Raw genomic sequence first — 25,343 nt, 5'->3', positions numbered from 1 at the left:
TCGTGTACTAAGAAATTATTGTCACAAAGATACATTTTTAATTAATAATTGATAGTTGGAATACCTTATACCTATATTGTATATTTATATTTAGACACATGCGGGCACGTGCATGTATGTGTGTTAGTGTGTGTGTGTGTGTGTGTGTTTTGTGAAGGAAAAAAACATAATATTGTATGCACAACAATAATAGTGAATAATAATAGTTAACCTTTATTGACCATTATAGACATTTTAAAATTAATTATGAAAATCTTCAAAGTGAATTTCCATCTGCAAAAAATTTAATAAATCATGCAAACAAAGACCGAGATGATGGAATTCATAACCTTTATTCTATTTCCAAAATTTTAAATCAACTTCCAAATGCTTTTCAAGAAACTCCTAAAATTATAAATATTCTTATGACTCTGCCTGTTACTACTGCTTCCAATGAACGATTTTTTTCTTCTCTAAAATTAGTTAAAACCCATTTACGGCTAACAATGGGAAATGAACGACTGAGTGATTTACTGGTCATTGCAGTGGAAAGTGATGTATCAAGTAAAATTAATTTAGACGATGCAAGTAGTATAAAATAGACAATTCAAACACACAATGGACCTGATCCCTGATTCCTGATCCCTGATTCCTGATCCCTGATTCCTGATCCCTGATTCCTGATCCCTGATTCCTGATCCCTGATTCCTGATCCTTGCCGCCCGCTGAGCCCGCCGCCCGGCCGCTCACGTGTGCGACATGAATTCCCCCCCCCACCATCTTCATCTCACAACACTCATCCCACCGCCCGCACCCTTATCCTCATCCCGCTGCTTGCGTACGTGCGTTACTTATATTATTGTTATCACACGTTATCATATTTTATCACATGTTAACGTATATTATCACTGATATCATATAATTTTCCGTTGTCGTGAAAAAAACTGCAAAATAACCGCCCGGGGATTCGAACCCGGACCCACCAGCTCCAACGCGAATTAATTACCAATAGGCCACCCCGACCAATTGAGTACTAGATGTTATTTTTACCCATTTAACTTTATAAATAAATATAAAAATATTTAAACCGCAGTATACTGGTCATATTATAATATCATTAGGATACTTATAACTTGCAGCTGCGTACACAAATAATATCGATGAATACACCATATAGGAGACATTAAGTAGGCATTAGTGAATAACCGTTATTAAGTCTAATAATTGTCGCAGGTATTGACACGTCAATCAAATAAATACAACAATATATTGCCATTAGATAAAATGCCATTAGGATTATTCGATATTCGCACGACTCGTGTCGCCAGGATGTGATATACTTATTGATATTAAAATAAACATTTATTACACTAAAGGTTTTATTTAATGAATGTTAAGATATTAATATATATTATTCACCGGCTCCGTTCTTAATAGCCGCCTCTCACCATTGTCACCACTAAGCGGTAGACATTAGTGTCAACTATATAGCCACCATATGATGTCTATACAATATACATCCGTTCACTAACAAAATCGTATACTCTTAATATACCCATTAGATGATATCCGTAATTAAAGAAGAATACATTAGTGAATAACCGATATTAAGTCTAATAATTGTCGCAGGTATTGACACGTCAATCAAATAAATACAACAATATATTGCCATTAGATAAAATGCCATTAGGATTATTCGATATTCGCACGACTCGTGTCGCCAGGATGTCGCATACATACTTTTAATAGCCACAATGGCATTTATATTGATTGACAATAAGAGACATTAAGTAGTTATTAGTGAAAAAACACATTAAAACCGATATTAGTACCTTCTGCCGGACGTATACAATTAAATATCAATTTTTCAGTATTATCTGCCCCACTAAAATCGCTCTTACCTATTAGTGATCCTTGACTGAAAGAGCCGATAGTCTTTTAGTCCGTCTACTACGTTACACCGTTGTGCACGTATACGCTCCGTCTTTAAAATTTTTAGTGAGTTACAAAGTGTTTAATATCTTTTAAATCAGTACGTTTTAAACCGGTGTACACGTATACGCTCCGACTTAAAAATTTTTTTTTTAAGTATTTATTTTCTTTAAAAATTATTTGCTTTTAACCATGGCTGGTTCAATTGGAAACATGACTGCATTATACAAGAAAAAATTTATATACGTTCCGCCTACGCCACCGTCCGAACTCATTGAATCTGCAAATTTCACGATCAATTTTACTGAACGTAAGTTTTTACATGTCGGTCTGAATCCTACAGAGAAATTCGATGTGTCCATACTAATAATTACACCTTCGCGTTTCGTTAAAATATCTGTGGACCTCTTAAGACGTATTTTTTCCCTGATGGGGAATATATTGTCGTTTATTTTGGATCAACCGCAAAAATACAAGCGGAATTTATTTCTGGAAACAGAAATTATTTCGATGTCTAGTATGGTGTATCAAGGGGAAAATATGCTTGTCATCGAATCAAAAACACAAGCCGGATGTCGAGTATTGCTAAGTCGCACAGATTTAATGAAATTGCAATATTTAGAATGGTCGATTAACGAAACAGTCGTTCGAAAGTCAACCATTATACGACCACTTGTCTTAAAACAGTTTGAGACTATGGGTAATTATTTGGACCAGGAATTTACCAAAGTTGATTCACCACCAAAGACACCCGAAGAAATGATCGTTTTTATCAACAATTTAAGTGATGATAAAATTATTGGATCCACTCCTAAAGAAGACATTAATTTCATCAGTCAACTGAAAATGTATGCTTTATCTCAATTAGCTGAACAATGGGCGCAACGATGGAATGGAGAAATGTCACCAGAGGTAAATCTATAAATTATATCACTTTTAAAAAATATTTAATGTATAATTATTATTTTATAGTTATTCACCGAATCTGAAATGAGGCTCATTTCACCCCCGAGATATTCGAGTATGTCTCCAATGCACGAAGACCTTTCACAAGCAAGGGTAATTTATAATTTATAAATTAAAAAAAAAAAAAAATGATACAATTAATAATTATAATAATTATTTAGGTAGCTGACGAGGAACGTGGTATCGATGAATTTTTAACACAGGCGACATGGGCACCAGCTCGGAAAACAAAACTATTGGTAAATTTCACATTTAATTTTTAAGATGAATATATATTAACAAATAATTATTTGTTTAGCCTATTGATGATCCTGGCAGTCTACCCGCATCGTTTGATTCAGACAATTTTGCACAGCCCCCTCCGTGGTATACAGCGCCTCAATATATTGAATCTTCACCACCAAGTCCTGCAGTTGATGAGAATGACGGTCCAACGTCTTTCAACCTCTCACCATCATCCCCTCCAGCTCTTCTAGGATTCACGGGTCAAAAGTTGGCAAAAAAAAAACCATCTATGCGGAGCGTAAAACGCAAACTATTTTAATATTTGTACTAAATTGATGTGAAAATAAAAATCAAGCGTGATACTTAAAACAAGTTTTTTCATTTATTAGAATATAAGGCACAAAATAGTTATAAGGTATAAAATATTTACAAGGTATAAAATAGTTATAAAATATTTACAAGGTTTACAATTTTCTAACATCGCCACTAAACGGGTTGTAAGTTATAATCTGGTCATGTAGTATTAAACAATATGCTGCAGTTTTTTCTGGTATAACTGTATCCGTTTCAAATTCAATACGTAGATCTATGGTCGACGACTTCACATTATCGTTTTGACGTGATAAATCAACTACGACGATTGGAACGTAGTTTTGAAAAATGTGTTTTGATAATAATGGCTCGCAATAATCTCGCTCATAATACGATTTTTGAAAGTCTGTATAGGCCTTATACAAAATACTAGTTGTATTATTTTTAAAATCTGCACGAAAGTCTTCGTACGGATACACTTCAGAATTTAAGTGGACCTTAAGGTTTTTTAGTTGACAGTGATCGAATCGCCCAGCATCGTTTTCAATATTTTTTTTTCGATCTGTTTGTAACCCAAACAGTACAAATCTCGGTTTTTCTAGCAGGCTACTAGACTTTACCGTCCACGAATGAGAAGTATTTCTAGGAAGTATCGGATATTCGCACAGGTCCCAAGTTCTGAACGCACACGATAGTGTTCTATGTGAATCCATTACTTTTATCAGTCTTAATTTTTCTTTATCACTGACTTTGATAATAGGCATCTTCCAAGTCACCTTAGTAAGTTCAATTTTAATTTTTTTATTTTTATCAACGGTTGCAGTAGCACCCTCACCAACAACGTGTATCGCATCAAGATCGCTAGATGCGCGATTTAAAATCAGTTGCTGATTACAATTAAGTAATATTTTTTTATAGTCTTCACAAAATCCGAATAAATGTTTTAGAGGTATACACCCGGTAAATACATCGTTGGACATAAAATTTTTATTGTCTTCGCTATCCATCGCTGAATCCCAGGCCGCGTTTTCTAGTGCATTCAAGTCGTTTGGAGTATATGAACAGTATGCTTTCAAACAAGACGAAACTCCAGGTAATTTTAATTTCTGTATTTCTATTCCGTTTATTTCATATCGCATTTCAGAGAATAAAAATGCCAATCCATTATTTGAAAAACGTACTTCTCCAACAGCATCGGCAGGTTTGTTCACTTTACCCTCGATGTAAATATAGCTTTCGCACGGTAAAGTGTACGAGTCCATATTCAAAACACTTATCCTGATTTCATCGTTATTTGATAAAGACATGTTTGAGTACGGAGTGAATGAATGATAATTCATTTGCGTTATTTTACACTCGTCTACATAGTCGGCTGTGACGTCTAAATACGAGTCATCCATCATTGCAACGAACGGAGAAAATTTAAATTATTTTTCGTGAGCTTGGTCTTGAGTTTAATAATAGTTTTAGGTTTAGATGTTATCTTCTTAACGGCAGACGATAAACTGGCAGGTTTTTTAATTGCACTGGTTTTTATATTAAACTTGAGCGCCATATCCACGCGTTATTTGTAAACGAACTGTTATCGGTTCACTGCGCAAATTTATCAGGCAATCGTTTTGGTCTTTTAGCACAATATTTACTCTTGTTACTGATCTCGTGTTGAGACCGTAGAAAACCAGATGTCTAGGTACTTCAACGATTTTATACCCAGCAGGCACAGACGGATAAAGCTCGTGTATAGTCTGACTCGGTGCTCCGTCACAGAATGAGCCAGTAATTAAGTTGCACTCTACTTTTATACAGTTTATTTTCATGATGTTGACGATATTTTCAGACTCGTGAGTGGCACCAGTAGTGTATAGAACATTTCGAAAGCCTAGCAATTTCGCTATACTATTCTCGACACTCAAGTCCACTTCATGACTACACGATATACTACACTTTAATGTCTTGCTGTTTGCTTTTAACTCGAAAAAAGTGACAAAATCAGGCATCATGTTTTGTATAATAGTCTCTAAATGAACCAATTCGTAAGTCCCTGTAGGTATAATAACGTTTTCATTTTCATTTAGAATATCACGAAAACCGATAGTATTACACCCAGGTTCGATGTTTGGTATCGAATTATTTGTCTGTAAGCTCAAAAGACATATCTGTGCTGTGCTTCCTACTTCCAACGGTGGAAAAATGTCACATGACAATTCACTCGAGTTCCCGTTCAATGTTATCGTGTACATGATAAAAATTTTAAGCACAAGTGTCCACAGTTTATAGTATTATATTTCTGTTCTCTGCTATAATTGAAATTGATGTTACACCCGTGAAAATATTTTTGTACTTCTAATGGAGGTGGTAGATTTCCAAAACTGTCATAATATTGAACTTGATTTCCGATTTTTTTATACGCTACCCAGTGAGTACCTGTACCGTGTTCCGAGTCCAAGTTAACAATCGCTGATTCTTTTCGTTTACAACGTACGGGTAACCTGTCTCTTGTAAATACACCGATGAAATGAGGTATTTTCATTAAACGAGCGATTTTTATAAGTTCGTAATCGTACAGTGCTCTTCTGGGTAACGTAGATATTAGTTTTTTTTTTTTTTTGGTTTTGAACCCCCACCACTTTTAAATGGTATAGCACCAGACCCGATTTTGTACGAGTTGCCTTTATACGGTGTGAGATATAACCCACCACCTAAATGCGATGGCGTGTTCCTTTTAAATTCATTAGCCAACTTAACGACGTTGGCAACGCCGCCAGTCATTGCTCCAAGTGCCGATAAACCAGCGAAAATCGGAATAAGTGGTAACACCCCGCCCTTTTTTGGAATTGTTATAATCCTTGGAACTTTAGTTTTTCTTTTTTTTTTGAATGTTTTTCGTGCGACGGTTAGACATTTTTTACTTAATTTCATCAGGTTTTTTTCATCGATATTTTTCTTTATAGCATTTTTAGCTGCTTTGATGGCTGCTTTAAACCCACATCCAGCCCCGATTTTACGTTTTGCTTTCATGGCGGTTGTCACGCCCCAAGCTACAGCTTTCTCTTTTAAATTTGAATCTTTAGCTTTAAACCTATCCCAGGCTCGCTGCTCTAATATATAATCGGCTTTGTTTCGATCTGCGAAAGAATTACTATTTTCATATGCAATGTCGTGCTCTCTACAAGCAGAATCCAGAAGGTTTATACCTTTGTCACCATGAGCTATCCGTTTTTTTAAATTTGTACCAGGACCACAATATTGATAACCTAGAGAGAAATGTTATTATTATTACTAATATAATATACGTATATTATGATCTCACCAGGCACGTGAAGCTCTAGCGGTAATTTGTTTATAAGCGTATTGATAAGACCAGCACCTTTATTGTTGTTCCTTCTTCGAGCGAGGGACATCGTGTACTGATTAAGTTCACAGTATTACAGAGATATTTATTTAAAAATGAAATTCCTTAAACAAGATATACAACTCACAGTTGAAAACGTGGACCCGCCTACTTCGTATAAAAAACAAAGACATGGGGCGCTTCTACCTAATACGATAAGATCACTTATCGTGGGTCCTTCAGGTTGTGGGAAAACTAATTTAATATACACATTATTAACACACATAAACGGTATTCGATTTCACAACGTTTACATATATTCAAAAACATTGGATCAACCAAAGTATAAATTATTGAGTGATATTTTATCAGATACTGATGTTGGATTATTTACGTTCTACGAAAACGATCAAGTTATTGAACCTGAAAAAGCTTTACCAAACTCAGTGTTTATTTTCGATGATATTATTACTGAAAACCAAAAGATTGCAAGAACTTACTTTTCCAGAGGTCGGCATAATTTAATAGATGTTTTCTATTTAGCTCAGAGTTATTCAAAAGTACCTAAGCAACTTTTGCGCGACAACGCTAATTTTATTGTATTATTCAAACAAGATGAGACTAATTTAAAGCATGTATACAATGAACATTGCTCTGGTGATATGTCATATCCAGAGTTTAAAGATTTTTGTACTTCATGCTGGCGTAAAGGGAGATTTGAGTTTATCGTCATAAACAAAGACTGTGAACGCGACAATGGGCGATATCGTCACGGATTCGATACGTTCGTTGTTATATAAACTAATGTTTTTTATAAAAACACTTCATTCGCGAATATGTCGTCTAACAATGAAGTACTCGGAGAATTGATTAAAGCCAAAGAAAATATTAAACGCAAGTATACTGCATTAAAACACGGAAAAGCTGATATTCATTCATTAGTAACGGAAACATTAAAACCAATTATCAAACCATTAAACGAGATTCAAAAGTCGACATCGCAACCTCGGGAGATAACTGTTCAAAATATCGAAAAAAATAATACAGAAAATTCCAGAGTTTTTAAAATAAACGAGTTGTTGGATTCGTACAGCATAGACAAAACGTATGGTCCAAAATTGCAATCAAACGGAGACGCATATTTGGGTAAAAAAGAGATTAAACTTAACGGAAATACATTAATTATTGAAGATACATCTTACCCGTTAACACAAGGACTTGCTAGTTTAATAATTTCGAAAACTCCGAAAATCTATACCGCTGACGATCTAAACACATATAAACGCATATTAATTCAAACATCAGGACATTTGACATCAGACGGGAAAAAAATTAAAAAAGGTGGAAATAAATTCACCGACATAATCAAACCATTGTTCCCGTCTGGTAGTGGGTTATCTGTGAAATTACAAAATAAAAGTTTAGTATACTGGAATGATCCTAATGAGTTAGTCGAACGTTTACGACTACTTTTAGCTTCTCAAGCTGCTGGTAATACAGGGCTTTCTAATGAAATACTTTCAATTTACGAAGAATTGTATGAAGCGGGTTTGATAAAACGAATTCCAAATGTCTAAACGTGATATCGCTTTCGAACTACACAAACCAGCCAGAAAAAATTATACGAGGCGAAGAGTAAATGTTTATGGCAAAAACGATCTATGGCAGGCCGACTTGGTCGAAATGATTCCATACTCGAAAAAAAACAAAGGTTATAAATATATTTTATGTGTCATTGATTGTTTTACAAAATTTGCTTGGGTGACACCATTAAAGTCTAAAAGTGCTAAAGAAGTTTCATATGCAATGTCTAAAATACTGCTTAAAAGCGCACCAAAACTATTACAGCTCGACAATGGTAAAGAATTTTACAATACAACATTCGACGCGTTGATGGAAAAGCACAGCATACACAAATATTCCACCTATAGTACAACGAAAGCATGCATTATCGAACGTTTCAACCGCACATTGAAAGAAAAAATGTTTAGAGAGTTTACTGCACAAGGATCACACGAATGGGTTTCTATTTTACCTTCATTGATTAACGAATACAACAATTCAAAACATAGAACAATAGGTATGACACCTATACAAGCTGATACAAATCCTTCTTCAGTGAAATTAAAGCAACGTCCAATTATTAATGGAATAATTAAATTCAACATTGGTGATAATGTTCGTATAAGTACATATAAAGGGGTTTTTACAAAAGGTTATTTACCAAGCTGGTCTACAGAAATATTTAAAGTTACCAAAATAAATAAAACTTCTCCCACTACTTATCAACTACAAGATTATACTGGAAAACCTATTGCAGGCTGTTTCTACTCTGAGGAAATTCAAAAAACCAATCACCCAAATGATTATTTAGTTGAAAATATTATTCGTAGGAAGGGGAATCAAATTTTCGTTAAATGGTTAGGGTTCGATAATACACACAATAGTTGGATAAATACGACAGACATTAGAAAATAGTGTCAGTCGAGCTGTAGACATGAACGTGTTTGGTAGTTCTCAGGCTGGTGAAACAAATAAATTTGTGACAAATCTTGAAAAGACAATCAAATCGTTTTCGTCTAAATTGGATAAAATCGAACATTTACTTGAAGAAAATCAAAAATCCGTTAATATACAACAAGAACAAACAGAAAAGTTAGAATTAACGTGCATAGAGATTACAGAGCATATGACAAGAGGCGAAGTATCATTACAATATATCAAAGAAACTATAGGCGAGATTAAAAAAATAATACCAGCTATACTGAGCCGTCTTAACACTATAGAAACGTATTATAAAGACAAGCCATAATGTCTTCAGCCATATTGGACATGCAATGCGTCCTTGGAATGGACAATAAATACATGATTAAAGAAATGTCTATTGTAGATACAGAAACATGGTCAACCCAACATTGGATTTTTAAAAATTCAAAATTTAAGCAAGACAACAAGAGTCGTAAAACCAACAAGTGGCTGGAACGTAACTATCATCAACTATCTTTGGAATATGGTGATGTCGAGTATGAAGAACTAAGTAGAATATTGAATTCATTAAAGTTCAGATGTATATACGTCAAGGGCGAACAGAAAAAACAAGTTCTCATGGAGTATATACCACACGTCGCACTCATCAACATTGAAGACATAGGCTGCCCTCGTTTGGATCAAATATGCGATGACGAAACTCTACCTTGCTGTATTTTTCATATGGAATTTAATCCTAAACAATGTACATTTTATAAAGTTTTTGCTATAAGAAAATGGTTTATAAAGAATTCTTAAAAAATAAAAACATGATAATATTTTAACATTGTTTTTTTTATTTTATTTTACATTGGTAACCTTTATAGATTAAAAATATATAGATTACAAAATATACATGATATTTACAAATTAAAAATATAACAAAATATATACATGATATGTATAAATTAAAAATATAACAAAATATAACAAAATATATATATGGTATTTACAAAATATATACATGATATTTACAAATTAAAAATATAACAAAATATATATATATGGTATTTACAAATTAAAAATATAACAAAATATATATATATATATATGGTATTTACAAATTAAAAATATAACAAATTATATATATATATATATATGGTATTTACAAAATATATGGTATTTACAAATTAAAAATATAACAAATTATATATATATATGGTATTTATAATTATTTCAATTGTACGTGTTGTAATAGAAATATATCTCAAGAGTAATATTTACAATATATCACAAAACTTTATACAGGTTAGGTTATGCAGTGTAGAAGGTCTCTCATTAAGCCTTTCTCTTCCTCCTTCCAGTTATTTCCTTCTTCATCTAATTCAGGCCAATCATCCTCGGGTTCATCTTCCCTATAAAATTATAAATATTAATATTAATTTATTTTAAATTTATTTTAAATTTACTTTAGAGAGTAATGTCCGTGAGCCAGTGTGTGCACTTTATCTTGCAGCACCACCCTCTTATCATCGAAGTTATTGAACGTTAATTTGTTCGATTTTATCGTCATCAGTTGATGCTTGAAAGAGCGGATGGAGACATTTTCTCTTTTATTTTCCCCCTCCTCTTCCTCGTCAAACAAACACTTTTTATGATCGTAGAACGTCATGTGATTCTTTACAACGTGTTTTCTAATTCCCTTGGCTTTGATCTTCTCCTCACCATTCAAAATGTATGAATATGACTTTGCTCGCAGCGCGCAAAACTCAGTCATTATGAGCCCATCCGTCTCATCAGAAAACAGACCTGGGATTTTCTGTCGTTCGGCAATGTAACATGGATGGTCCTCCGGTAAGTTGGAAGTATCCATTCGTTCGAGCAAGTTGTTATTATTTTTAAGGTCTTCGTAGAAATTATCAGTGTGAATAAAATATACCAGTGAGTCTATAAATTGTGTAAATTATGTAAATATTTATAATAATAATAATAATAATAAATATAAATTATTTATTACCTGTGTCGGTATACATCAACTCGATTTTATCCCCATAGTGGCTTTTCATTACGTTATAATGATAATCATATATTAAACTCTTGCTTATGTCAAGAACCGCGAGACCTATGAACATTAAAAATCGCATTAATACCTTTATATATCTAAATTATTAATAGAAAAATTACCGATATAAATAGGTTTACAAAAATCAATGATTTTTTTTTCTAATGTTACTGCGTTTAAGTTTTCGGTATAGGTGGTGGAATATTTAAATGTCGATCTGTTAATTAATTTCTGCAAACGTCGGTTGCACGATACAAGCTCCATGTCCATACGTTTACGAACGTTTTCCATCGTTTTTCCTACATTAAAATCAGGTGATAAAAAAAAGGATAATTAAAATAATTATTATTTATAATAACGTACCGAATACAGCATTGTTCATCAATTTGAAGAAATCCCGCTCAAATTCATTTTCCGCCTTTTTCCTCATATTAGTGTTTAATTCAATATACTGGGCAAGCCAAGGTGATTGCTTGAATTGAATAACTCTATGCACCTATAGTATAAATGTTAGTAATTCTATGATAAAATATCATTATATGATATTCACCTTTTCAACTATGAGACCATTGTTTAAGGCTTGCTGGAGGTTTCGATAGTGAATAATATAATTTTTCTTAGGCTCAAATGTAGCCATGAGTTTGCGTACTTTTGAACCTGGTGGTACGCTGTTTTGTGGCAGGAATGGTAAGTCGTTATGTTTATTATGTAAATTTTTCGGATAAACAATGTCAACCTCGTAAACCCGTCCTATGGGCGAATCCTCAGTCAAATCGTATAAGCCGTCGAGTGATGGTTTAACCCCACTTGAAATCTCCGTAGGGCATAAACTGAGACATTGCCCAGCCGTAAAGATTATTGCCTGAAGATTAAAAAGTTAATTTAACTATATAATTATTATTTATAAATAAACTTACAATCCTGATACACAAGCCATGATTTCGGATCTGCCGGGTTGTAATCTGGTGTTTTTTCGTTGTTTGATTTTGCATACCGCATGCTGGCTTGTGTCAGTCCACCTCGAATACCTAGAAAAAATTGTTATTATATGCATATAGAAATAACATAATCACAATATACTAACCGTCTTCAAACATGAGAAGCATTTCATAATCCGACAGTAATTCTAGTTTTATCGCCGTGTATTTCAACATTGCGTCGAAAGAGAACCCCGGTGCTGTATAATAGTATGCCGGGTCTAAATGGTATGTATTCAAGCAAAGGTCCCGGAAATTTTCAAAAACATCCGCCAGAAGTAAAACATCAACTTTTAAATATAGATCGGAATATTCGCCCAGCGTTTGACAATTGAAGTGGTTCCAAACTTCTACCGCAAACTGATATTCCGTATCTTTAACATGTTCTTCTGTCAGAACGCTATAAAAATCTTCTATAGGCGGCAAAGAGGTTTGTTCGAGCTTAGACCAATCATCAGTGAAGTCGTAAGGATATACACCCTTACGGGTGACGAGCGGTAAATCATTGTTGGAAAAATGTTTTGCCGTTATACGGAATTTTTCCAAGTTTGGCGTTATTAGATTGTTGGCGAGAGTTGATAGGCTTGTAGCCATAAATCTAAAAGTATCCACGAATCTGATGGTAAAATCGTTACTTATATATTTTGAAAAAGTAACGTATTTCTCCTCGCTGTTCGGAATTACTTTTATTCTTTTTGAATTATAACCTAGTTCGGTTACAATGAAATGTGCATCATAGTTGGATAGATTGTGGATAAAAACTGGAACGTAATTTGGTTGTTTAAGACTTAGATTACACCGACTACACAAGGTCTGTCTGAATTTCCCAGTCAAATGATCGTGATCACGGACACGGGTGTATGTATCAACACTACATTTGCATAAATTACATTTAAAACATGAATTATGTTTAGCTGTGTCTTCATCGGTCATGGTCAGAGCAATGTTTGTCTTTAATAATTTTTCTATTTTCTCGGCAACGTCAGTGATATTCTGTATAAAATGTTTTGCCACGTCTTGCCTGCTTTCACTACCTCGGTATATAACTGGTCCAATCGGTATGTTAAATTGTGTTAACAACTCTATTGAAACATTTTCAGACGCCTTAACTAAAAATCCGTAACTCATAGGACGGTGTTTTTGTATAATTGTTGTATTACCCCCCTTTTCCTCTTCGGTCTTTACAAGTAGAGCCTCGAAATCGGCATATATAACTATGGGATGTCTCTGCGCGTTTTGCCATGCGGTGAATTGTAGCACATCTCCCTCTTTTGGCATTTTAGGTCGTATGGGTTTATGTGGTCCGCATATTAGCCTGTGATGTTCAAGCGCCGCCTGCCCGCTTAACTTATACTTTAAATTCTGTCTGTCGAACGATGTAAAGCAACGTTTACAGAATATAACTTGACCTGCATGACTAGTTTTTTGCGAACGGAGTAATCTCGAAAAATTTGAGATGTAAGTATAATGTGTATTATTACCATCCGTCACTAATAATAAGTCAAAGTGATCCCGTTTTTCATCATCTACGACTTTGAGTGGGAAAACCTCATATGAAGGATACTTTTTCGGTGGCTGTAATCGTTTTTCAAGTCCGTAAACATTTACAGAAACGTTCTGATTATTTTTTTCGAACTTGGTAATATCTGACAGCGGTGTCGGGAATGAAATTCCGTTAAAAATATATTTGTCCTCATGCTCGGTATAATTTTCATTGACACGAAATTTGTTTTGTCCTGCGACGTGTTTTGCTAAAATAGCCCATTTAAAACACTGTTGGTCTGTATTTTTAGGATTTATTATTGCTCGTTTATCTATGATAGATTTTGGTAATTGTATATATGATGAACCAGATATTGGTGTATACTTATAAACGGCTAGTAGTAAACCATCGATGGACTCTAACGTAAACCCGCTACCACGAGAAACATAAGCGTCTTCCTCAGCTAATAATTTCATAAAAGATTCTTCAACTACTGTTTCGATTTTTGTACCCCTAAATATTTCTTTGGCTGATGTTGTAAACGCTCGATTTTCAGATGAATTAGGTACGTTTGGTCGGTTATACGTAGCCTCGAGCTTCAAGCTAAATTTTATTGGATGTCTCTGCGCGTGCGTCCTTAGCCTGTCTGTCAGAGCCGGTTGGAGAGAACGGAGAAAGTCGGGATAATTTCTAATATTATTTAGATTTTTCGCGAAATACCACACTATTCTACGTTTTCCAGACGATGAAATTTCTCTAAGACCCGGGGATCTAACCAGTTCCATACGAGCCTTTTTCGCCTTAACAGCTGACACTGTGTTGGCGATGGAAATGCGTTTGCCACCCACCGAAGTCGTATAAGAATCTACTTAAAATAAAATAAAATAAAATCTAGCGACGAAAATGTAAAAAAAAAATCTTACCTGACGCTTTGCATAGCCCTTTATTTTGAGCATTTTCTAAAACTGCCACGCACATATCATCATACCCATCGTTTGGCATATTCGACTGATGTTGAAGCTCGTATGAGGGACCAGCGGGTATATCTGGTACTATAATATTCGGGGCGATCTCTATTTCACCTCGTTGCAGTGGTCGAGCGCGTATAATACCTTATAAAATAAATATTGAATTAAATATTAAAATGAAAAAACCTAATTAATATCTAATAAAAATGTGGTATTGAATCTTTTTTAAAATCTAGCGACGAAAATGTAAAAAAACTAACGTCTTTATGTAAATAACGGAGGGCCTTTTTAAAAATCTAATTAATTCTGATAAATAAAACTAACCTGTGTCCTCATCTTCTATTATGATGCATGTGTCATTGGCCGCGCTATCGGGGGCAACAATACGAGGCGCGAACTGGATGACGCTAGGTCGTGCTGGTTGATCTATGATCGGAGCAGCTGGCAATGGTCTGAGGTGAGCCGGAACAATACCTTAGGGAAAATAATAAATTAATATTGTATAAAATAAAACTTTATATTTTTAGTACATACCATGAATGTTCTTCAGATGCTTGTTGAGGTTGTTTTTATACGAAAATGTCGATGGGCATGCAGTGCACGGAAAACGTACACCTGCATGCTTCTTTTGGTGGACGACCAAATTGTCCTTACGCGTAAACGTAGATGGGCACTGTTCGCATTTAAACATATTTAAAATGAAAACGAAAAGAAAAATAATAAAATGTTTAAACACTTGTAAAAATTTTAAACTCACTAAAATTTTTAGAGACGGAGCGTATACGTGTACAACGGTTAATAACGTACTGAAGAACTGTTGGCTCTTTCAGAATATATAAAGACGAATTTGAATAGGTAGTAGGGGTATTGATACTTAATTGATATTAGACTACGTCCGGCAGAAGGTACTAATATCGGACAATAATGTGTTTTTCACTAAAATAGGTATTTTAATATCAATAAGTATATCACATCCTGGCGACACGAGTCGTGCGAATATCGAATAATCCTAATGGCATTTTATCTAATGGCAATATATTGTTGTATTTATTTGATTGACGTGTCAATACCTGCGACAATTATTAGACTTAATATCGGTTATTCACTAATGTATTCTTCTTTAATTACGGATATCATCTAATGGGTATATTAAGAGTATACGATTTTGTTAGTGAACGGATGTTTATTGTATAGACATCATATGGTGGCTATATAGTTGACACTAATGTCTACCGCTTAGTGGTGACAATGGTGAGAGGCGGCTATTAAGAACGGAGCCGGTGAATAATATATATTAATATCTTAACATTCATTAAATAAAACCTTTAGTGTAATAAATGTTTATTTTAATATCAATAAGTATATCACATCCTGGCGACACGAGTCGTGCGAATTTCGAAATTAACATATCGAATAATCCTAATGGCATTTTATCTAATGGCAATATATTGTTGTATTTATTTGATTGACGTGTCAATACCTGCGACAATTATTAGACTTAATAACGGTTATTCACTAATGCCTACTTAATGTCTCCTATATGGTGTATTCATCGATATTATTTGTGTACGCAGCTGCAAGTTATAAGTATCCTAATGATATTATAATATGACCAGTATACTGCGGTTTAAATATTTTTATATTTATTTATAAAGTTAAATGGGTGAAAATAACTTCTAGTACTCAAGTGGTCGGGGTGGCCTAGTGGTAATTAAATCGCGTTGGAGCTGGTGGGTCCGGGTTCGAATCCCGGGCGGTTATTTTGCAGTTTTTTTCACGACAACGGAAAATTATATGATATCAGTGATAATATACGTTAACATGTGATAAAATATGATAACGTGTGATAACAATAATATAAGTAACGCACGTACGCAAGCAGCGGGATGAGGATAAGGGTGCGGGCGGTGGGATGAGTTTGAGAGATGAAGGTGGGGGGGGGGAATTCATGTCGCACACGTGAGCGGCTGGGCGGCGGGCTCAGCGGGCGGCAAGGATCAGGAATCAGGGATCAGGAATCAGGGATCAGGAATCAGGGATCAGGAATCAGGGATCAGGAATCAGGGATCAGGTCCATTGTGTGTTTGAATTGTCTATTTTATACTACTGATGCAGTCGATACATTTTCAAAAATGAAAAAAAGAAGATATCCTTTAATAAACTAATAATATTTATATTAATTAATAAAAATTTTCAAAATAGTTTACTGAGTTTTAATTGGTATAGGTATACAATAATGTTTCTGTAAAATATCTGGTTCCTTATATTTTCAAATTATGTTGTTACCTAGAAGAAAAGGTTGTATTAATTAGAGAAAAAAAAAATTTTAATTATAATATAAGTGAAGTGAGAATGGTAATTTGATAAAATGTAAGTAGATATTTTCTTACGAGCGAAGCGAGTAATTTTTTTTTACTCATTTGGGCCGGTCTAAACCTTTGCCCCCCTCTATTAAAAACTGAAATGACGCCACTGGCATAAACTTATGTAAAAGTCTATACAATTCTATAAAAGTCTATGGAATCATGGGTCGATGGGACCTGGCAACCATACCATCTATAGCCGAGTCATGAACTAAGATAGTACCACACTTGGATCATAATATAGGTACTATGTATAATGATCTAAGACAAATTAGATTTGTCTTTTTAATTTGTCATGATGTAACTATCTAAGGTACCACAGAATAATTCTGTGATAGTACCACCATTGAACTGTATAATAAATCAATAACCTTATGTATATTATTATAATATAGTCATATATACATATAGTTCAATGAGTACCACAGGGGTTAGGGGTGCGTTCAAATATGATTAGTTAGAGTAGAGCACGGTTAAAGATAATTGATATACTAATATCTTAAATCGTGGAGTAAAGTTTATTCTACTCCAAATCATAGACCTATAAACTAATGGACAGTGCATGGAGAGAGAAATCACCAAAAGGGATTGTTCAGACTTCAGAGAGAAAAGAGAGGTTTGGGGCCGTTATAGTGTGCCAAAACATGTTTTTCTCTCTCATATGCTGATATGTTATGTTTTCTCTCTCTGTTATGTCGTCTGGATTATTATTCATATTAACTACTCATGTAGTGTGGGAAGCGCTGTCCATTAGTTTATAGGTCTGTGCTCCAAATAACCAAACGAAAGAACGATATATTTTTAATTTTTATCAATATTTGTTTACTGATAAATGAATAAATGATAAGTATATAAATACAAGACTGAAATAGTCCCCTGAATCATCTAATATATACGTATATAAAAGGTGTGTCCGCGAAAACAGGGTACACTGTGTAATAAAATTACCCATATTACTCAGTTTACTCAGTACATATTTTACATATTTATACAAATTTTTGAATTTTATTAGCGAGACATGAAACTAGACTATTGGGTATTTTAATATTTGGATCATCAATCTTCCGCAGACAGAATTCTAAAATATGAATAGCCGTATAGGGTACTGACTACTGAGTAATGTAGGTAAGGTAACTGAGTTGTCCGAGTCATAGAATGTACACAAGTAAGAGTGTTTTCGCCGACATACGGTGTATATCAATCCACCCTGGATAATATTATTATTAGCCACGATTAAAAATACTACCTTATTAGCACAGAATATTCTGTTTTATTAGTTCATGTTTAACACCAAAATCGAGATAGATACTTATACCGATCATAGATAATATTATTATCTATGATTCAGACGATCGTCAACCAATAACCATATGATAAATATTATTTATTTTATCATGCCAACCACGATTAACCACGTAATGTATGACTTCCAAGTTCTAAGATGGAAATTATGGAATATGTAAATAACCACAGCATATAACATCGATTTATTTATAATAAGTTCTTACATACAACACGTACACGGTATGCTGTCACTAGGCGGCAGGCACAAACCCGTTGTGCCTCGATTAACAGCAGTAGATTTTCTACTAACAACTAACAACAAATTTATACCTATAAATTGAAGTTTATTATTATATTATAAAATACCTATATGATTGTAAAATATTTAATACGTATCTAACTATGGTATACACTTAAGACAACAGTAAAAATCGTTGTAAATACTGATTAAAATTAGGTGTATATAAAATATAAATTGTTTTCAAATTAAAAATACTCCAAGCAAACAGAAAGTGTTGCCCGGCGTATAGTTAGGCAAAATAAATACATTACTGCAGTGTTAAAATATATTGTTTATAATTTTTTACATCTTGGATTATCGCAACTCCGTTCGCTAAGAGAATCAATCTTTAGTATCAATATCATGCAGAAATATATAATAATAATTCCCTCAAATCACCTACAGAAAATTAGACTAAAATTTCTAGATTATGACATAAGGTTAAAACGGTAGCGGTGTCGTATGCTATCTACGCACAATTAAAGTTGAAAAGTATTTTTCATATCAATAAAAAATGTTTCGAACGTATTTGTTGTGTTTACAGAGCGCCACCATTCTTCTTTAAGCTGCTTTTCCAGCAAATTAGTGGCACCATGCGATTTTATACCATATTTCACCTTTAAATGTCGCCAATAACATTTCATAGTTTGAGTTTCAGCTCTTGTTTGTGGATTTTATGATTTACGGTATTGTGGATATAGTCATGATCGTTTAAACAGCTGTTAGCTTTCCATTCATCTGAAAAAATGGTCGTGGCAAAGTGGCGCGGTCTCTTTTTTGAACGATAAACAATCGATGTTCTACTATATTATCACGTCTACAACACATTCCAAACACCCACGGCCCCTGTACGCGTACACCGTAATTTCGATTAGTTATTTCAGTATCAGTATCAGAACTGCTAGATCCTGATTCTACAATTCCTTCTCTAGGTTGACGATCTCCTAGAAGGTATTTGTAGATAGCATACGACACCGCTACCGTTAAAACTAAGTTTATGACCAAACCCTAAAATAAAAAAATTGACTGTTTCAAATGTTAAAACTTAACTCATATTTATGTTTATATCAGATTTGAAAATTTAAAACAAGATTCCACGTATCTACATATTACAAAAAAGATATATTATATCTATTATCTACCAAAAATTTAAATTGATTTTCTATAACTTTATGAGCGTTTGAAAATAGATTTAAAAACAATAATATTAAACTGCAGATGTTACCAGCTAGTCTACCTAATGGTTAAAGTAATTAACCCGTATCAAAAATATAAACAATACTCAATGAGATGAACATATATAATACATGTAATATTTAATAAGTTATATTGGTATTTATTTTTTAATTATTACATAAGGTTAAAAACAATCGAAATGAAAATTGTACCTATCAAAATAATGATTTTTAAAATATATTTTATGAGTAGTAAAAAAATAAAATAATTTCATCATTGTTTAAATATTTTTATAGCTACAGTTTTTCCAAATAATTTTATTACATTTATTTGTATTGACAATTATTGCTTAATAGAATATAGTTCTCATAAATTCTATGTTAAGTAATAATTGTTAATACAAGGTTATTCACAAGTAATTTAGTAAAATAGTTTTTTTTTTTTATATATTAAAAATCTTCAACACCTTCATCAAATTGTCCTTCAACTGAATCCAAACCCACTTCTTCATAATCTTTTTCTAAAGCTGCTAAATCTTCTCTGGCTTCAGAAAATTCTCCTTCTTCCATGCCTTCACCAACATACCAATGAACAAAAGCTCTTTTAGCATACATCAAGTCAAACTTATGATCCAAACGAGCCCATGCTTCAGCAATAGCTGTAGTATTGGACAACATACAAACAGCCCGCTGTACTTTTGCTAAATCGCCTCCTGGTACTACTGTTGGCGGTTGATAATTGATGCCTACTTTAAACCCAGTTGGACACCAGTCTACAAACTGTATTGAACGTTTAGTTTTTATCGCAGCAATTGCAGCATTTACGTCTTTTGGCACAACATCACCTCTATACAGCATACAACACGCCATGTATTTACCATGTCGAGGATCACACTTAACCATCTGATTCGCAGGTTCAAAACAAGCATTAGTGATTTCACCAACAGACAATTGTTCATGATAAGCTTTCTCAGCTGATATGACTGGTGCATATGTAACTAAAGGAAAATGTATTCTTGGATATGGCACCAAGTTGGTTTGGAATTCAGTCAAGTCAACATTCAAAGCTCCATCGAATCGTAATGAAGCTGTGATAGATGACACTATTTGCCCTATGAGACGGTTCAAATTGGTGTAAGAAGGACGTTCAATATCCAAATTCCGGCGACAAATATCATATATTGCTTCATTATCCACCATAAAAGCACAATCAGAATGTTCAAGAGTCGTATGAGTAGTTAAAATAGAATTGTATGGTTCAACTACAGCTGTGGACACCTATAATACAAGTATTGTAGGTAAGTTAATAATAAATAATTATTGATGTGCATGATTATATCTAAAATGCTCACTTGTGGCGCAGGATAAATGGCAAATTCAAGTTTACTTTTTTTGCCGTAATCAACACTTAAACGTTCCATGAGTAATGATGCAAAACCAGAACCAGTCCCTCCACCAAATGAATGAAATATTAAAAACCCTTGGAGACCAGTACATTGATCGGCAAGTTTCCGAATACGATCCAGTACAATATCAACAATTTCCTTGCCAATAGTATAATGACCACGAGCATAATTGTTGGCTGCATCTTCTTTGCCCGTTATCAATTGTTCAGGATGAAAAAGTTGTTTGTATGTGCCCGTGCGTACTTCATCTACAAATAATAATAGTGATTTAGATTAAAATCAAATATTTAAAATGTTTATGTTAAATTATTATATAATAATATATATATTACCAACAACAGTGGGTTCCAAGTCAACAAACACAGCTCTTGGAACATGTTTACCATAACCAGTTTCACTAAAAAAAGTATTGAAACTGTCATCGCCATTGGCTTTATCGGATGGCATTTGACCATCAGGTTGGATTCCATGTTCTAAGCAGTACAGTTCCCAGCAAGCATTACCAATTTGAACTCCTGCTTGACCAACGTGCACAGAGATACACTCCCGCTAAAATCAAAATATTTGTTTAATTTATCATTTAAATTTTAATTGATGCATTATTACCAAAAAAATCTAAATCCAAACAAAATTCATTTATTTAATACTAATATTGTTTTGAGTTTTAAGGGAGAGACAGTAGAGTGGTTGGTAATAGTATCTTACTTTAACGCATTTAAAATATTTATGTATAGAAAAACTTAATACAGTGACTGGTTGACCCCCTAGGTTTCTAGAGCCACAAAGCCAATTTTTTTTTTTAAAGCTAAGTACTATTTTTTATAGGTGTAGTGCAATTTGAAAATTCACCAATTAATTATTAGTTTTGTTTTTACAGATTTGTATTTTAAAATATTAAATAGACAATACCTATTGAATGTTCATGTAGCACCAGAAGTACCTATATATAATATTAATATTTTCATAACATAATATAATGAATATTACAGTACTTAAATAAAAATAAAACTCGTGATGTCAGAATTATTGTAAAATTTAAAATCTTCCACCACCTTTCAGATCATTGTGGCCTATTATGAACAATTAAATCACTAAATAAAAAATGAAAAAAAAAAATGGTAAGATGGCAACTTTATGATACACATATCCCTTCCCTTGTCCTGCCAACCATCATACAAAGCTGTATCTAGTTCACCGCTTCTCGTTGGTTGTCATGATTAATATAATATATCCAAAGTGCATTACGAGGCGAACTGGATACAATGAAGTAGATATTAATATGTTCTTATGTATAAGAATACAAAATACAAATACACCACATGTCTATATAGAATGATTTAGGTATAATATTATGAAGCTATTGTGATGGTATTATGTTTGGTTTATGTATAATAATATATAGGTAACTGGAATTCATACAGTTTTAGTGATTAAGGGCAGAGGCAGTGCGTATTTTAAGGGTTAACGATAAAAAAGTCAGGAAAAACCTATCTGAATGAACGGAAAGTTGGAGAAATAAATAATTAAGAAAAAATATTAGTTATTAGGTATACTTACGTAGTACATACACATAATTATTAATTATGCATTAGTCATTAACATAATTCATGTCATAAAAATTATAATAAAATTACCTACCTACTCTATATACCAAAATTATTTCGTAAAAAACTAACAAAAAAATATTTTATTATTTATTATTATTATAACGGTAGTTATTCTTCCAAAGTATTTTGTATTTATTTGCTTCTGAGTTCTGGTGAAATAACGGTTTTTAAATAGTTCATACCGTCAAACATTTTGTGTAAGTAATAGTAAAAAAGCTAGTTCAACTACCATCCAGCAAAAATGACTGAAACTGTCGTTATTTGTATACAATTTCTGTAAACCTAGATTTTGTATTATTTGGTACGTGTTTTTATGTAGGTGATAAAAACATCCTTTTATTTCTAATTCAAATTATTCGACGAGCAGCCTGGATAGTCACTTGCTCGAAGTCAATTTCTTACGAATGCTGAAGACGACGCGTCGACGGTCAAAAACCTAGCGATTGTTTAATGTTAATACTCTATATACCTGCTAGACTATTATTGGAATATTTAAATACCTAAAATACAGTTTTTCCAAATCCCAATTAATATATCATCAAAATTCAAAATTCAAAATCTATATATATAATAACAGCTAGCATAATAATTTTATATACCAAACTATAAAAGATTATATTATATAACATGCAGTTTTAATGATTGCGCTATTTATCAAAGCTGTGAACCGATAACATGCACACGATCACGATGATGATCGGAAATACCATAAACGAGATATTATAGACGAAAATAAAGATTATCACGAATTAAAAGTAAATATTTATTTATATTCGAAAACGCCAATTCACACGATATTTAATCGAATACATTAATAACATTAAGATTTAATATTAATATTAAAGATGCATAAAAATTAATTAACTATAGAAGATTTCAAAATACTAAGAAATTATGGGTGCATCACTCATGATGCAAATTAAATAATATTAAAAATTTTAATCTTTCTGTAACCACGTGTCACGCAGTAAATAATATGTAATGTACACCTATTAGAAGTCTAATATAGTAATATACCAATCCATCATAGACGTAAGACGTACATGTGATGTAAATTCAAATGTAGATGTCTATGATAAGTTTAAGGTTTAGTTTATTTGAAGGTCTCATTAAATCATTTATCATATTATATAATGTAGTAGATCAAATTCAACTCTTTTATAACATTTATTCATAGACAATTAAATGTATTAAGTAGACCTAGCATAGTACCATAATAGGCAAATATAAAAACCTACTCAAAAAAAATACTCCATATTATGTATAGTATATTTTTGGTTATATATTGAGAATATTAAAACATACATATTAGTCTATTCTTAACATATTTAATAAACAAAATAATAACAATTCTGTTAATCCAAAATCCAACACCAAATAATCATCTCTATCAAACAATCAAAAATACTTTGCAAGAAGCTTGGAATATAAATAATTTAATAATCAATTACAAAATTAGGAACCTAGTAAAATTATTGGGTATTATAACCCAACCAATATTGATCATTATTCATTATTAATCAACGATTATTAACCGCATGGAAATAACATAATATTCACGTTTCGATTATAATATAATAATAAAATTATATCAACAACAATAGCCAGTTTTATAGTTTAACAAAAAATAAATAAATAAATCTTACCATGTTTACTATAAACGGTGATGATGTTACAAAATAATATAATTCGTCTTTTTGTTATATACTAGTATAACAATATTACGTTCGTTGGGCGTTCGAGGCGAGAATGTGAGTACTCTCGAAGTCTCGACGGAGTGGAGTAGAGTAGGCACGTCCCTTGACGAGTGACGACAGACGAGTGTAAACTGCGAATAGTGTATTATAGTGACTATAGTGTATACTGAATACCGGAAATCGGAATACGAAACACGAAAGCACGAATGCCAGTCGAATCAGTATGCCACGAGGCACGAAACACTAAAAATGTCTATCGGAGTATATAATAATAATATAATGATCGCGGAGACCGCCAGACCGGAGTTTTCGTTTGGGGCAGTCCAGCTAGACGCGAAAATAGCCCGTATAGCCGTATAGGTAAATATGCCGTACGCGGTACCAAATATAGCCAATTCAGAGTTCAGACTTTCAGACGCCAATACACGATAAGCCGACCACAGACGACGATATTATGTTAGCTTCACCGACAACCGTATAAAACGGCCCATAGTCCACACACGATCATTATTAAATTATTCAAGATTGTGAATCACAGTTAATATCACTCATGATTGCATTGTTGCATGATATAGTGGAAACTGGAAATTTATTAAAATTTCAGGGGGGACACTAACATTTCTAACATCAATGTGAGCGTTGGCTTTTAATCTTCGATCCTCGGCATTTCGGCAATTATAAAAAGCTGTCTGTTTTTTGGCGAGGAGGGGGGGGGGCAATGCCAATATGCCATATGGCCCCCATTGCCCGTATTATGATTACTTGAAAAAAATTAATATTTATCAAGTTTTAACTGTCAACTATAGTAAGCAAGACGTAAATTTCTCATA

The 25,343-nt window shown here is 33.1% G+C and overlaps 6 protein-coding genes across 6 annotated transcripts; 1 reads left to right on the top strand and 5 right to left on the bottom strand.

Annotated features, from left to right (window-relative positions):
- Positions 1 to 1,327: 1,327 nt before the first annotated feature.
- On the top strand, positions 1,328 to 3,823 carry LOC132943336 (uncharacterized). Its single transcript, XM_061012292.1, has 4 exons — positions 1,328 to 2,823; positions 2,884 to 2,970; positions 3,039 to 3,116; positions 3,176 to 3,823. The coding sequence occupies exons 1-4, from the start codon at positions 2,104 to 2,106 to the stop codon at positions 3,419 to 3,421; spliced, it is 1,131 nt and encodes a 376-aa protein (XP_060868275.1). The 5' UTR covers positions 1,328 to 2,103; the 3' UTR covers positions 3,422 to 3,823.
- LOC132943604 (uncharacterized) lies at positions 3,567 to 4,814 on the bottom strand. Its single transcript, XM_061012635.1, has one exon. It carries the CDS (start codon positions 4,812 to 4,814, stop codon positions 3,567 to 3,569), a length of 1,248 nt encoding a protein of 415 aa, XP_060868618.1.
- Positions 4,815 to 6,342: 1,528 nt separating this feature from the next.
- On the bottom strand, positions 6,343 to 6,815 carry LOC132943603 (uncharacterized; the record flags this gene model as incomplete). Its single annotated transcript, XM_061012633.1, has 2 exons — positions 6,725 to 6,815; positions 6,343 to 6,668 (listed from the first exon to the last, which is right to left on the bottom strand). Coding segments are annotated over exons 1-2 (417 nt in total), but the record flags the coding sequence as incomplete, so codon positions are not given.
- A 3,705-nt stretch (positions 6,816 to 10,520) lies between these two features.
- LOC132943602 (uncharacterized) lies at positions 10,521 to 11,910 on the bottom strand. Its single transcript, XM_061012632.1, has 6 exons — positions 11,824 to 11,910; positions 11,637 to 11,769; positions 11,396 to 11,572; positions 11,229 to 11,333; positions 10,681 to 11,158; positions 10,521 to 10,626 (listed from the first exon to the last, which is right to left on the bottom strand). Exons 1-6 carry the CDS (start codon positions 11,908 to 11,910, stop codon positions 10,521 to 10,523), a joined length of 1,086 nt encoding a protein of 361 aa, XP_060868615.1.
- A 106-nt stretch (positions 11,911 to 12,016) lies between these two features.
- Positions 12,017 to 15,145, bottom strand: LOC132943303 (uncharacterized). The gene is made up of 5 exons (XM_061012238.1): positions 15,026 to 15,145; positions 14,657 to 14,845; positions 12,358 to 14,598; positions 12,191 to 12,301; positions 12,017 to 12,135 (listed from the first exon to the last, which is right to left on the bottom strand). The coding sequence occupies exons 2-5, from the start codon at positions 14,733 to 14,735 to the stop codon at positions 12,071 to 12,073; spliced, it is 2,496 nt and encodes an 831-aa protein (XP_060868221.1). The 5' UTR covers positions 14,736 to 14,845; positions 15,026 to 15,145; the 3' UTR covers positions 12,017 to 12,070.
- Positions 15,146 to 19,919: 4,774 nt separating this feature from the next.
- LOC132942677 (tubulin alpha chain, testis-specific-like) lies at positions 19,920 to 24,753 on the bottom strand. The gene is made up of 4 exons (XM_061011272.1): positions 24,463 to 24,753; positions 21,542 to 21,758; positions 21,156 to 21,457; positions 19,920 to 21,081 (listed from the first exon to the last, which is right to left on the bottom strand). The coding sequence occupies exons 1-4, from the start codon at positions 24,463 to 24,465 to the stop codon at positions 20,254 to 20,256; spliced, it is 1,350 nt and encodes a 449-aa protein (XP_060867255.1). The 5' UTR covers positions 24,466 to 24,753; the 3' UTR covers positions 19,920 to 20,253.
- Between the last annotated feature and the right edge of the window lie 590 nt (positions 24,754 to 25,343).

The sequence above is a fragment of the Metopolophium dirhodum genome, chromosome 4 (genome assembly GCF_019925205.1).
Source record: "Metopolophium dirhodum isolate CAU chromosome 4, ASM1992520v1, whole genome shotgun sequence".
Lineage (NCBI taxonomy): Eukaryota > Metazoa > Arthropoda > Insecta > Hemiptera > Aphididae > Metopolophium > Metopolophium dirhodum.
Note: the sequence above shows the minus strand (reverse complement) of the source record. Positions and strands in the feature narration are given on the sequence as shown.